Here is a 15,490-nt window from a genome sequence, read left to right as displayed (position 1 = left end):
ACTCACTAACATATTTTTTGTGAATTTTCAAGGAAATCCCACTCTCTGTTAATATCTGAGTTCCTCTGAGGTCCTTTTAAGAGTATCACCCAGAAGGGTCTTGTTCCAAACTGGAATCTTTATTGGATAGATGGCTCCTCTCCAGGACTCTATTTCCACTGATCACTGGCTGTCTTTATTCCTCTTCTCCAACAATTATTCTGTTCTGAGGTGGATTACTATATTACCATCTGCAAATCCAGACTGTGACCTTTGTTCAATCCCCCAAAGTGTACATTAGAATCAGCAGCAGAAGAGGAAGGAGAGAAGCTTTTCAAGCATGAGAAGATGACACTTAAGGAGCAATAACCTCATTATATGAATTGATATATTCTCCAAACAATTATTATATATTACTAGTTATTGGAGGTTGCACAATTTAGTGGCAACATGCCAAGTAAAATGTAGTGTACACTGTCTGTTCACCTTGTATGGTGAGAAAGCTCCATGAGTTCGCTTATATCATGTGTCAGTGGCCAGCGGTCATTCATGTACAATATTTTGGGTCTTCTTTGGGGTGAATACAGTGCACTAAACAGTCTCCATGCTGCCGAGAAAAATCAATGAGAAAGAAGTTGTATATAAGTAGGTCACAATCAGAATAAACCCCTGAGTCAGCCGAACAATTACAAAAGGATCTATTTTCCTTTTGAGGGGGGAGTGTGTGCACCGCAAACATTTCACCTTCCTACTAATACAAATTATTTGCACACACTGTGCAAAATGGAGAGCAAAGAAATGTGTGTAGAATGTTTAAGGGATATGCCGTTGGCAGTCCATTGTTTTACGTTCTCCATCACACACTTGCAGCTTTCACAGCCTTCCAACCATGCCTTGGAACCCTATTCTAGATTGCAAATGACTAAAGATGCACAGAGCCTTTCCTAGCAGTCTGCAGAATGACACATTGTGAGAACAAAGCCATTGTGGGGGTCAGTGTTAGGAAGCTGGTCCAAAAGTGGATGTGTCTGTTATGAAGTGTTCCACTGAATGAAACAGTTAGAAAACCCCATGGAATGGACTGAAGCAAGCAGCTGTGCTGTGCTATGGAGGGCCGTGTGTGGCAGCTTCTCCTCTGTGCTGGTGCCAGCTCTTAACTCACCTATGCAGTGGCCAGCTGACAGAATCTGGGGCTGGCCAGAGAATCAGATTGTGCAGTGAGTCCTGACCCAAGGATCTTAGTTCTTTAGTGACTGTCTCTTCTGTTCCCTACTGCCAACAGATGGTGGCAAGTTCCAGGTTTCTTTAGTGGTAAGCTACCAAAGTGATTCATGGATCCTCACTTAACGAGGGCAGTTTTTCTTGGCATAACTCCATGGACCTTGATCTTCTCAAGCAGGATACATAGGTCTCAAACTAAGTATTATGTCTGGCAGTTGGCAGCATTACCTAGAGCCTTAGTTTTAAGTTTTGACATGACTATCAGCTTTAAAATAAATTGCAAATTCTTAAAAATTCAAGCAACAAGATTTTTATTTCTTAAGTAATATACTCTCATTACGTGAGGGTAACATTTTTGGTGGTCAATGTGTTCCAACAAAGTGATTATGCATTGCAAAGCCAACCTGTTTCCCAGCCATCAGGCTGCTTGCAATCTTTACCAGACAGCAAAATACTGAAATAATAGGCAATATTTACATAGTAGCAATGTACTAATGCCCGAAAAGCTGCCTACACTTTAGTGACTTTACCACCTGGAGCTGGCTACAAAGTTAAACTAACCATGATCATGAAATCCTAGAGAGGTTCATACAACAGCCCATCTTGACATGTACATCAGTTCTCACACTATGACTGTGTAGATCCTGCAAGCCGGCAGGCAGGCAGACAGACAGAAAGAAAGAAAGAAAAAAAAGATATATTAGGGAGAGAAACGAAGAAGGCACACAAATACAAAGAACAGGGGATGTGGCAGAAAGTGAGGAACCCAAAGCAATGGATATGTGGGCAGAAGAGAGGCATGCAGGAAAAAAAGCACTAGGGGAGTGCCTAATTTTGTCTTAATGTGGTTTTCCCACATAGTACAGTATTTCCACTGAGACTTGGATGGTCACCAAAGTGTGTCGTGCTTCAAAAGTGTGCCTGTTGGTTGCCCATTAAACTAACATGCAGCAAATCACTTAGTGAATTTGCACTGACTGACTTTAATGGAGTGGGCTATACAGTGACGTATACCATTGTGAAATAATATATTCCAGAAAGGAATATCTCCAGTTGCCCCTAGAGGTTCCCTCAGAGTGCTGGTTATTGTATGCTATATCATAGAATCATAGAATATCAGGGTTAGAAGAGACTTCAGGAGGTCATCTAGTCCAACCCCCTGCTCAAAGCAGGACCAACACCAACTAAATCATCCCAGCCAGGGCTTTGTCAAGCCGGGCCTTAAAAACCTCTAAGGATGGAGATTCCACCACCTCCCTAGGTAACCCATTCCAGTGCTTCACCACTCTCCTAGTGAAATAGTGTTTCCTAATATCCAACCTAGACCTTCCCCACTGCAACTTGAGACCATTGCTCCTTATTCTGTCATCTGCCACCACTGAGAACAGCCGAGCTCCATCCTCTTTGGAACCCCCCTTCAGGTAGTTGAAGGCTCCTATCAAATCACCCCTCACTCTTCTCTTCTGCAGACTAAACAATCCCAGTTCCCTCAGCCTCTCCTCATAAGTCATGCGCCCCAGCCCCCTGATCATTTTTGTTGCCCTCCGCTGGACTCTCTCCAATTTGTCCACATCCTTTCTGTAGAGGGGGGCCCCAAAACTGAACACAATACTCCAGATGTGGCCTCACCAGTGCCGAATAGAGGGGAATAATCATTTCCCTCGATCTGCTGGCAATGCTCCTACTAATACAGCCGAGTATGCTGTTAGCCTTCTTGGCAACAAGGGCACACTGCTAACTCATATATCACCCAACCCTTTCCTAGAACCCTGGGTGAAACTACAAACATACCAAAGCTAGACACTTCAATAGTTGATCTGTAAGACGTTAAAGACAAGCCAAACAACTGTGCCATAATGTGAAAAAATCATACACATTTTGCAGAGTCTGAACGCCCAGCACAGATTAGCTAACACAGTGACACTTAACCAACATACCAACTTGCCGAGGCAATTTAAAAATAAAGATAGGGTTATACCTGCGTGTAGCCAACCATATGTGTCAAGTGTTTGAGTTTGGCCCTACTTCAGATAATATGAAGGTAGAGGAAAAGCAGCTTCCTAACAGAGAACTTCAAAGGCAGGATTTAGTAATGATTACATTCACCACCCAAATACTGCTTTCTCTAACATCCCAGCTGAAACGGGAGAGGCTTGCTAATGGTTAAAACTCCAACTAAACAAAAGTCAGGAACCGTGTAATTAAAACTCTACCTTTATTGTATTGTAAAGCGTTACCCTGTGACATAGGAAATATTTAAAGGAACAGGCTGTTTAGCTAATTTGTGTGTGAGTGAACTGCTTAGAGGACTACTATCCTAAATTAACTGTAAGACCACCCACTGAGATTGCCTCATAAAGGGCCATGATTGCTCAGCTTCGTTTTGTGTAACCGTTCAATAATTACCAGATAAATGCATAACTAAAAGCTCTATTACACTAATAATTTGTACTGAGATAGATGTGTGGGACACCATGCTGGGTTAATTTGTCATCCCTGCAGCAAACTTCTAAAGAGGGCTCTTTTGCAGAGGAATTGTGTTAATACATTGTTCCAGTGAGGACATGTTAGAGCAACAAGATGACTTGGTCGCTTAATCTCTTAAAGAGGCAAAATGCCTTGGGGGAAGTGCCAGAGAGAATAATGGGGAGTGATTAACAAAGTGGACCTAGATTTAAACTCATCCTGACAAAGAGAGCTGATCTAACTGAGCAAAATTATTTAAAAAAGGGGAGAGAGTGTAAAAATACTTATAAGATTTCATGCAAATCTAAAAAATAATATAAAAATATAGTGCTGAAGGACCTAAGTATTTTACCTGCTCTCTCACTGATTATATATTCGGGTTCATTGCTTTCTTTGATGTATCCATGAAGTTACACTCTGTGCTTTTAACAGTGCATTGAACTGTAATATTTTTATCTCTGCTTTATGCTAAATTCTGTAACCTCAGACACACACAAAAAGCACATTATTACTTTAAATATGGAACCCATGTTTAAGCATCAGAGCTTAGGATTTTCAACCTCCCCTATTGACAGAACCATAAATCATGTTAAAGTTAAGTGAATTACTGTAGCGTGGAACTATAGCTTTAACAATGTTTATGTAGTATCAGCTTACCATCTACAGAATGAAAGAGGGTAAAAAACACTGATATTAGAAATGGGAACGTGGAGTCCTATTAACTTAACAGCAATATATCACTCCAAAGTCACAGATTCCATTACCATGCCCTTTTTAGTATCAAAGCAGAATTATATCATCACACACATAAAGGTTGTAGGGTTTTTTTGAAAAGAGAATTTACATTTCTTTTGTAAACTTAGCAACTGCATTTCATTATGAAATAACCACTACACCTTTCCCCAGTGGTAGTTTTTCCTTTTGTATATGAAAACACATCTTGATTATAAAAAAAATGCAAAAGTTGCCAATGCTTGATTTTGAAGTAGGAAACCCCACTAGTAGACTACATGGTAGTTTTTGGCCATTGAAGAGACCTTTGGCGAAGGCCTACAGTTTGTTTTGTTTAGAAAGTAGAGACATTCTTCAGTTTTTATACCTTTTTAACTACTCCTTCAGTATTTCTTATCTAGCATATGTAGAAGAATGTCACTATGTTTTCAAGAGCTTAATTCTTGGCCCCAATTCTGGACTTCAGTCTAGCCCTGCTTTCTGGCTTTGCTAGGGGCCAGTTTGTCACTAAGGACTTTAAATATAGCAGCTCAGAGTAGCCAGAGCCCAGGATATTTCAGCCCCACCCATAGGCAATCCCCAGGCACACACCCTAAGCTGTGGCCCTCAGGGGGCATTGGCACAAGGCCCTTCTGCCTGTACTGTGCCACTGGGAAATCTTACTTACACCATGAATATTTCCCAGTGGAAGTTCCACATGGTTTCCAAAACTTTATTATGCAGGACCAGCATAAAGGGACCAGGACCCAGCCCAGAACTGAGGATATTACGGGTCTGGTTTTCAAACGTGCTGAATGCCCAAAACTCCATGTGACTTCAGTAATAGAAATGGAAGCACTCAACATCTCTGAAAATAAGCCCTTATGTGTCCAGTCTTGCTCTTATTGATGTCCATGGGAGCAGGATCAGACCCTCCATCCATCATGCTTGGGTGATTGTATATCATTTGCATCATTATTTGTACTATCTTCCGTCCCTGCCCCAAAGATCTTGCAGCCTAAGTATGTTGGGTGAACTCTATTTTGTTGTATTTTGCAGGTACACTTAAAAATTACCTACTTGAATGCAAGGGTAAAATATCAGTGACACACAGCTCCCAGCCATTCTTATGAGTATCAGTTAAGGATCTGCTCCTGTTCTGACTGAAGGCAAAACTCCCAATGGCTTCATTGAGAACAAGATTGGGCTTGCAGTGTCTGTTGTAAGGATTACCCGATTTTACTCATCCTCAGGCCAGATCGACAGCTCACCAAGAGCCCATTGGATTCCTCCACTTAAGCTCCATTTTGCAGAATGATGTGGGACTTCAGCAGTGCGTAGGTCTTGTGCTGGCCTGCATAGGGGTGAATTCCACCCACGGGGAGGACAGATCCCAGCAATATACTATATTCCATCATGATTTGGGTGGCTTTCCACCTGGTTCAGTGAATAGCCTGTATGCACAGACCTGTAATTTCTGTGGTCAGTATCTCTGTATTAAAGGTGAGGGTAGGGTGACCAGACAGCAAGTGTGAAAAATCGGGACGGGGGTGGGAGTAATAGGAGCCTATATAAGAAAAAGACCCAAAAATCAGGACTGTCCCTATAAAATCAGGACATCTGGTCACCCTAGGTGAGGGAAACCCCAGGCCACATTGAAAAAGTCAGCAGCCTGCGTTTGGCCACCCAAGACCATTTCCAAAAGGTAGTAAGAAAAGTTGAGATCTTCAAAGGATGTTAGGCAAGCAATTCCCATTGACATTCAGTGGGACTTCATGAATTCCCTTAGGTGCCTTTAAAAATTGCAGCCCAAGTTTCTCAATTTATTTTCTTGTTTTGGGTAAGAGCTTTCATCACAAAAAAATCCATGCTTTTTAAAGTTATTGTTTTAATCTTCTCTTCTTTACCTCTTGTATTGTATTATCCACAGAAGTGCAAGTTCTTTTCAACAAATCTGGATTATTGCCAGCTTTCCTTATTAAAAAGTCACTCTTCATATTTCCGATAAACACAGCTGTTTTATGGTGTTTGAAAGCATTTCACATCAGCCAGCATGGTGGCTTAGCCAATTAGTACTCTAATATGGTCAATTTTGAGAATAAGTACCTTCGGGGTACAAAGGGTGGGATACATCTTGCATAATTTGAACTGGCACTTGCACCAATGTAATGTTGTGAGAAGGCTCACAGCATGCAGGGAGTTAAGGCATCTTAAAAGCCTGAAAGGAAATGTCTCAGAGAACAAACCGCAATATAACATTTCTAGATAAATGACTTTTTAAAAATACTTTCTTAATTGTAATAAAGTCAAAAACAAGCTGATACAAACTACTTCTTCTTTCATTATGATTATATTGTTACTATTTCTAGGAAGAATGATCAATGTTTAATGAGCTAGTAGTAAACTTAATTATCACTTTATACAATAGCTATCATAGCATTGTGCCCCAGTGAAACCAATACTCCATCTGTCTAGTCGGATGGTCTAGGGCTTTGGGCTTTGTATTGCCATCCGTAAGAACTGGGTTTGAGTACCCAGTCTGTTGCTTACTTGGATTGGAAGCTGGGGAGAGGGGTAGAAATCATTTGCTGGGTAGGAGATGAGGGATGTTGCATGTCAAACAGTGACCCTGTTGGAGACTTAAGGAGCAGCATTATGAAGGACATTTCATCCATTCATCTTGGCTGGAAGGATGGTTGGTGAGAAGTCAGGATGAATGGTAGGAGAAAATATAAGTGGATCAGTATGTCTGTGTCCCATATGTTGGGAACCATTCATTCCTTGAGGGGAGAGGTGGGAGGAATCGATGTAATTGCTAACAGTCAGATTATGAAGTCCTTTTGCACTCTGGCAAGCAATTACCAGAGGAGTCCCATTGACTACATTAGGACTACTGCAGTAAGTGCCCACCAGTGTGAGAAAGGACCCCAGTCTGGCCCTGTATGCCCAAATGAAACTATATCCTACTTCAAATTAACTGATTCTTTATTATCTGATCATATAACTGAATACAATTTACAACTTAATCTTTAATTCATTTGCCCGACACATGTGAAATGCTAATCTAATCAATGAGTCTGACTTGTTTTATTCGTAATTTAGTTTGTTATTGGCTACTACAAATCAAGGAGGGAGAAGTCAGACAAGACTGGCCTTCATAATCAGACATTTGAATTCAGCGTTCTGAAAAAAATCCTCTAACTTTTATGCTGCATAGCACTAAGAACCCATAAAACACTAAAAAAGCTAGCATAGCATGCAACAGCTGTAGCACATAATTACTTGGCCCAGCCGTAGTAGTTTTAAAATACTGGTATATCTGTTGCAGGCCACCATACATTATCATCTCATTTTCTTCAATAAAAAGACTGGGATGATTCAGTTGAGCTTCAATGGAATTAGAGTCATGTGTGCTTTGAAATATTTACGCTTGCCTTGAGATAGGAGGATTATTCCCCCACAGTCAGACAAAAGATTTATTAACACTGAAGATTCCTACCTCTGCATTCCTACTGCAGGTAGAAATGAAGCCCTGACTTTCAAACCAGTGTTCTTTTTTATTTTTTGTATAGTTGAATAGGTAAAGTCCATAATAAAATATGAATTTCTCAGGTTTAAAGGAGAAGCATGAATAAGCAGTTTAGGGCTTCTGAATAATAAATACATAAAATAGAAGTACTTCTGTGTTGTCTTCCATTTAAGGATTTCAGATCACAAACAACCACTGATTAAACTTCACTGTACCCTCTGTGACGTTAGTAAGTAGTAGTAGCCCCTTTTGCAGATGGGGAAACTGAGGCAGAGAGAATTTAAGGCCAACATTTTCAGACGTGTCCACTAATTACAAGTGACTAACTTCAGACACTCCAGGCCTGGTTTTTTTACCACCTTAATGGACACTTTTGAAACTTTTGGCTGAAATGGCTTGCCCAAGGTCACACTGTGAGTGTTTTTCAGAGGCGGGACTGGAAACCTGGTCTCCCGATTCCCAGGCCTGTACTCTAGCTATTAGAGAATGCTGGGTGTATGTACTGGAATCTGTCAACTGATACAATACACTGAGTTTGGTGGAGAGTTTTCATACATCTTTGGCCTGTTAAAAGTCTTACTTGGGAATACAAATTCCTGAGACTTTGTATGCAGCCTCTCACTTCACTTGCAGTTTATTAGCTGGTTTCTTGTTGCTGCGTGGACAAATGAGCGTCGTTTTCTTTTAACAGTGCACAATAGTAATATACATATATATAATAGACATACTAGTTAAGAAGTTCAGTTTTTGCAACTGGGTTATTACTGCTTAATAGCTGAGATGGTAAATTTTTGCAAAATCTAGACTAAGCTGTGATGTTTTATGTGTCTGGGGGAAGGAATATTTTATATAATATTGGCTAAGAGCATGCTACACCTGAGAGGAGATTAGTTTTTACTATTTGCACAGCTCTACTGACAGCTTTTCTTGGGATCCTCCCACAGAATTGGGAATCAGTCTAAAGAGACGATGCCAAAAGTAACAACTAAAATGAAAAGAATCTAAGTCTCTGTCCAACCTGTGTAAATCTGCAGTGGCTCAATGAAAAGGGAAGAGGCAGTTAACTAACATCAAGGTTGCAGAGCTGAGTACATATCACTTGTCTAAAATTTTGTTTAATGAAAAATGCAGGGTGGGGAGGGAGAAATTGTGCTAAATGAATTTATAAAGAGTCAGCTGGAATAGTGAGGATAACTAGAAATGAGAAAAGTATGGACTTTTCTGAAATATCTTAAGAGAGCAAAGGAGGGGGAAAATCTGCTTGAATTTGAACAGTCCATGTCTGTTTTACTTCATGTCCTCTGATTGATTGAAAATGTGCACGAGGATTTACACATTCAACCACACAGAATTCCATAATAATGGCTTCCTTACTGAGGTAGGTCTCTTGGCATATCCATTATAGACCCTGTTTTTGCCCCCATGAATTAGTCTGAGTATAGGAACAACCATAGAGGATTAGAGCAGTAGTCTTGTAAGGGGTCGGGGCCTAGGTGGTATTGCCTAGAGGTCACAGCTGGGCTGAGGTCTGGCCCCCAGAGACAGGGGCGGCTCTATGTATTTTGCCGCCCCAAGCACGGCAGTGAGGCAGCCTTCGGTGGCATGCCTGCGGGAGGTCCGCTGGTCACACGGATTCGGCGGCATGCCTGCGGGAGGTCTGCTGGTCACGCGGATTCAGTGGCATGCCTGCGGGAGGTCCTCTGGTCACGTGGATTCGGCGGCATGCCTGTGGGAGGTCCGCCGGTCCCGCGCCTTCAACGTACCCAGAGCCAAATTGCCGCCGAAGCCGCGGGACCGGCGGACCTCCTGCAGGCATGCCACCAAAGGCAGCCTGACTGCCGCCCTCACAGCGACCGACAGGCCGCCCCCCGCGGCTTGCCGCCCCAAGCACGTGCTTGCTGCGCTGGTGCCTGGAGCCGCCCCTGCCCAGGGACAGGAATTGCCAGACTGGAGCAAGGCCAGGTTCCGCAAGCAAGAGTCAGGTCAGAGTCAGGCTGGGGTCGGAGACCAGAGATAGATAGTACCCGGTTAGAATTGAGAGAGAGGAGGCAGGGTCAAAATCGGCAGCAGGCCAAGATCTGTGTGGAGGTCAGACTAGATGATCATAATGGTCCCTTCTGACCTTAAAGTCTATGATTAAAGTCTATGAACTTCCTGGGATTAAATAGGGGCACTTGGCCAAGTAGAGGGCGGGTACTGTCATTCTGGGTCTCGTGGGCAGTACTTCCTGCAGCACCTACTCTCCACAATGCTCCCTGGCCACGCATCTGCATGACCACCTAGTAGCACTGTGGGAATATCAGCCACTTCAGGCTCTACAGGACTGGGTTCTAATTCCTGGGTCCTTTCTGGTCCAGTAGTTCTCAAACTTTAACACATCTAAAACAGAAGTACTTGGCACATCACCTTTATCATTAGTTTAGATCCTTGCTCTGATAAACTAACGCTTCCTAATACTTCATTGAGACCCACATCCCACCCTTTGAGAAACACTAATATAGTCCAGTAGGATGCTGCAAAAACAAACCTGTTGTGGACCTTTTATTCCTAATCCCAAGCAGTAAGTGATAACAGCTGAAGCCTCCAAGATTGTACGAACTTTTATGAGCAGTAAAGATTTAATAATAAAGAAAAGTAACATGCAATCAAACTACCAACGCATGAAGGGAGAGAAATTAGCTTCTGTTTTGTTAAGGTCCTTTTATAACAATCATTGAGAAACGAGTGTTTATTTCTGCCCTATTTGATTTAGGCTTATTCTTCTGCCTCCCTTCAACCTTTCCCATATACTGTTAAGTGAGCCTGTGCTTTGGTTATTCCCATGTATTAAACATACTCCAAGTCCAGTGCAAGAATTTCAGCTAGATACTGAATGCTTCCCAAGGCTTTTAGCAAATCAGTTCTTCATGGTTTACAAATGAGGTACATGGGCACAGAAGGCCATAGAAGTTTACTAGGACTGGTGTGTGAGGGAGTTATAATGATATAATTACTAGTTTTTGGTGAGAAATAAATCTGAGTATGAGAGAAAAGCTTATACCCAACAAAGCCAACAGGTTTCTATGCAGAGAGGATAAAATCTCATTCTAGAGAAAAGGAGCAAAACTCAAGGTGCTGTAACATGGTGGTTTTAGTTACACAATGATGAGTGGGAGGAAGTGGATATGAGCATAGGAGCATCTATTTTGCATAGCAAGGGGCTGGGTAAAGGTATCCCATAGTATGGGGGAGAGGAGGTATATTTCTGTCCTCAGTTACACCTCTACAATCCTGTTGCATGGATTAAACTGAAAGCAAAATTTGCAAAAGGGGCTCCTTTAATTTACACCCTGACTGTTCTTGTTAGTAGCTTTTCTTGCGACCTTTCTCTCGTGTGGCTCCTTGGCGTGTATGTTCACCAGTTTACCTTCCCTTAAACATCATTCCTGATTGTGGCTGAGGGGCTGGTTTGAGATTTGATTTCAAAGTTGTACAAGGGAGCTGTGAACGTCATTTGCAAAATGAGCTTGCCCCTTTTTATGTGAGCATCACATGAAAATGTGTTACTTAAAAATGTTTCCAAACTGGTGTGGAAAAAATGGCGAGGTACAAGAGCATCATTATACGAGGTACAAGAGCATCATTTATAGTAAAAAATAAAAATAGATCCATATGTGCAAACCAGTTATATGAAATGTCAATTAAATCAACTCTAATCTCCTAAATACAGTTTTTATTGCTCAATTCATTAGAAAGGCTCTTAAGGTAATGAATAGTTGTCACTTTTATCAAGGACCGCTGGTTCCTTTATAAATGTGCACTAAAAACACAGAAAGTTGTTTTAAAATATTTGGCTCCATTTGCCCTCACATTGTCTCTGAAGTGACTGTAGGACGCAGTGTGGTCTGATATAGCAATTGTGAACATCAACTGTATAAATAATAGTGTACATTTTAAAAAAAGAAAGTAGAGCTATAAAATAATTCAACTGCATAGATTTGAACTGTTATCTAATGCAAAAATCTGCTCCATATAACTTCTTTGTTTTCTTTCCTTTAGCAAGTCCGCATGCAACACCATCGACTCTTCATTTTCCAACATCACCCATTATTCAGCAGCCTGGGCCATACTTCTCACACCCAGCAATCCGCTATCATCCTCAGGAGACTCTGAAAGAGTTTGTCCAACTTGTCTGCCCGGATGCTGGTCAGCAGGCTGGACAGGTGGGGTTCCTAAATGTAAGGAAGCCATTTTTATTTCTTCAGAAGTGTTTGTCCTATGTCACATAACTATGGCATTATCTTAACAATGTGTCACACATGTGAACGTAGCACCTTAAATAGTTGCTACAAGAAAGAAAGAAGCATTAACTACAGGAAAACAAACGTACACGGTGGTGTAATTAATGTACTTTAATAGTCAGAAAGGGCTGGTGGTTCAATGACCTTCTGGGATCCCTGTACCCATGCTTCAGCTTCAGACGTTTGAACCCTAGTTCCATTGGGTTTAACAAAATACAAAGGCCAAATAATTTTTATTAATTATTCCTTTGGCGCTGGGGGGAAGAGCAAGAAAAGGGAGGGTGAGAAACAGATGTTTCAGATCAGCTAAGTTCATTTTAAAAAAAAAAATACTGTCATACAGCACTTTAGATCAAGTTGACCAGTACTTGAACCCAAGATGTTAAAAGTACAGTTTATTATAGTTTGTTATTTCTGTATGCGGTTATCTTTTCCCCTTATCTCTATGAAGAATTAAGCAGTGTTCCAATGCTTCAAATAAGCATTTTCATTTTTTAATCAACTAAAGTGAATCATCCTCTTCACTTTATTGAAACAACATTCCAGTCAAATACAGAAATGAAACTTTATTTACATCGTATCTACAATAATGCTGTGAACGTTTCATGAAATAAAATGCATGTAATTGTGTCCCACCAGCAGAATAATAATTGGAAAATTGTTATTACTTTTCTTATATACATAACATTGAAAGTGTTACTAAACCTGCAGAATTAATGTAATTCTTAGCATTAATTTTATTTAATAAGCTATGTTGTCTTCAATACTTTTTTTCCTACCAAAATACCCGATTCTACATATCCCAGCCAATACTGGCTTTGAATAATGTCTGCAATATGTTAGCAGTTACATTTATGTCTAGACAACAAATCAACAGAGTGTTTTCCCTGAGTATTCATTTGCTTAGTTTAGCCCAAACCATCTGCATTATGAACTGTTAGCACATTCACAATGAAGATACAGCAAAGGTCGACTTGGTAGGAAATTGGCCTACTTGTAAGACAAGAAAGTATTTGAGAAGTGTTACTGAATATATTAGTTTATTAAAGATGCTGTATGTTGAAAAATATCTCTGAAAAGTTACTTTTGAGTAAGGCCTCAACCAAACAAACATGAGTAACTGTACTCCTTGAAGGCCACAGTACTACTCACGCATGTGAAGTTACATACATATACAAGCCTAATTCTTATTTACGCTAGGGCCCTTTTACATCACTGTCAGTGGAAATTACAGTTGCACCCACATTCAGGCCCGTTTACATTGCCACGGCCGTTAAAGTGGCTTTAGCATAAATGAGAATCAGGCCTGTAAATGGCTGTAGGATTGGGCCCTTAGTCCTAAATAATTCCTGTTAGTGGAAACCTAAGCAGAGATTTAAGTACAGTTTTTCTTCAGCAGTATTCAGAATATGTATCTGTATTTAAAACTGAGCTTTTATCAATGGAAAATTGGACATTCAGTGCCAGAAGAACTGCAGTTAGGATCAATTTGTGGAGTGCTGTCAAAACTGATCTTGTCATTTCTGTCACTAAAACAGAATACCTGATTCACAGACTGTCCTACTGTTTTCTTTATAATGGTACTGCCATCAGTTGGTATGGTTCTCAATAGTCTAGTTTTACATTAAGATTGAAATTTTCCATATCCAGTCCTTGTTTTTGTGATGCTGAAAGCTTATTTACTAATGGACAGGAGTTTTCCTAGTAATCACTTGAAATAGCATAGCTGAGTATGCAGAACCATCTTGCCTCTGATTATGTACATCCCGAACAAAATACTTGTACTTTTTTAATATTGAAAATAAAGCAGATGTAAGCTCAATTGTTTCTAAGCAGATACCTAATGGCAGCTGAAATGGGAGCTGTGCTATTGGTAATTTTATGGGAATATAGGAGTGCAAGTTGCTTAAAATACATTAACTTATTTTTTCCATGAAATAAGATAGCTGCTTGACTTTTAAACCACCCCAAAATTATCTCTTTTCCTACTAATGAGTTTCTTAAGAAATTTAAACTTGCGTCCCAGGCACAGATATCCTAAGGGAACAGTAGAGGCATGAATGTAGCAAGTGTAATGGGAGACAAAATTCTGCCTAAACTTGTACTGTAGGTAACTTAGTGGTTACACAGTGCAAGAGTATAATTTGGTCCGGTGTGATTCTGACCCGTGGCTAACTTTGGAGGAACAGTTTGGCCCACTAAATAGGGTAAATTTCTTGCTTAAAAATGAAAGATGGGTTTAAAGGTCTTTTACGGGTATTGCAAGATTTTGAGCTGGGTTGCGGCACAAAGCCCCGTGAAGGAAATGAAGCACAGAAGAGGGCAGTTTTTCATTCCAACCTGTTTACGTAGCAATGAGAAATGACGCGTGGGTCCCACCAAATTTTAAACTGGCCTCTCCTGTTGCGGGAGGCTGCTAATCGCTACTTTTGTCTTTTGTTTTTGGCAGCCCAATGGCAGCAGCCAGGGAAAGGTGCACAACCCATTCCTTCCTACCCCGATGTTGCCACCGCCGCCGCCGCCGCCAATGGCCAGGCCCGTGCCTCTGCCCGTGCCAGACACAAAACCTCCCACCACGTCGACAGAAGGAGGTGCCGCCTCTCCTACGTCACCAAGTAAGTACGGCAGCAACCAGGGAGAGAGAGTTCAGTAAGGTTCACACTGTGGCAACTACCATGTATCTTCTGTTCACCGACCAGGAGGAGTGGACTGTGCTCTCCAAGTTCATTTCACAGTTGTCAATTGCGTAAGATTGACAACAAAAATACTGCTGGCATTGAACATAGTTACACACCGGAAAACTCAGGGCCAGCAGCTAATGTCTGGGGGTGGAGCTGGGATATTCAAGATGCTCTGTAGTTTCATGAAGAAGCTATGCTGCTGGCCTTCCACTTGTGTCCCACGACCAACCTTAGACGGCTCGACATTGAACTCAGGGGCAAACCCACACAGAGGGTCTTGCTTCTTGTCCAGACCGGGCCAGACTGTCAGACTCCCTGGAGCTCACTCCTTTTAGAGTTTCTTTGGGAATAAGTCTTTCTAGATGAACCCAGACTCATTACCCTTATGACCAGCTCCCTGGCAGGCCCTGCATTTGGAGCAGTTAGCTTGTGGTATTTCTTCTACTGAGGGGGAGAGCATTAATGCTCTCTTCCCCACCCACACAGCCCTCATGTATTTTGTGTAGCCACAAGTCAAATATACAAATTCCTGCATGCACATTGGAGCCACCATTTTGGATTCACTCTGCTAGGAAGCAAATGTGCGTCAGCTGGGTTTGAAGCTTTAAACGCTTTGGGCGTGC

General features: G+C 41.3%; 1 protein-coding gene across 6 annotated transcripts in view; it reads left to right on the top strand.

The window, feature by feature from the left end:
* The window catches only part of LOC113407395 (nuclear factor 1 A-type), a 301,659-nt gene that overhangs the window by 249,763 nt on the left and 36,406 nt on the right, over positions 1-15,490 (top strand). For all 6 annotated transcript variants that reach the window (XM_026655854.2, XM_026655853.2, XM_026655856.2 and 3 more), the window contains 2 exons: positions 11,945-12,123; positions 14,636-14,801. In XM_026655854.2, the coding sequence (XP_026511639.1) occupies positions 11,945-12,123; positions 14,636-14,801 (345 nt within the window). The remainder of the gene's footprint in view (positions 1-11,944; positions 12,124-14,635; positions 14,802-15,490) is intronic.

Source organism: Terrapene carolina, unplaced genomic scaffold, assembly GCF_002925995.2.
Source record: "Terrapene carolina triunguis isolate 2854851 unplaced genomic scaffold, T_m_triunguis-2.0 Scaffold211, whole genome shotgun sequence".
Lineage (NCBI taxonomy): Eukaryota > Metazoa > Chordata > Testudines > Emydidae > Terrapene > Terrapene triunguis.
This window is presented reverse-complemented; position numbering and strand designations above follow the sequence as displayed.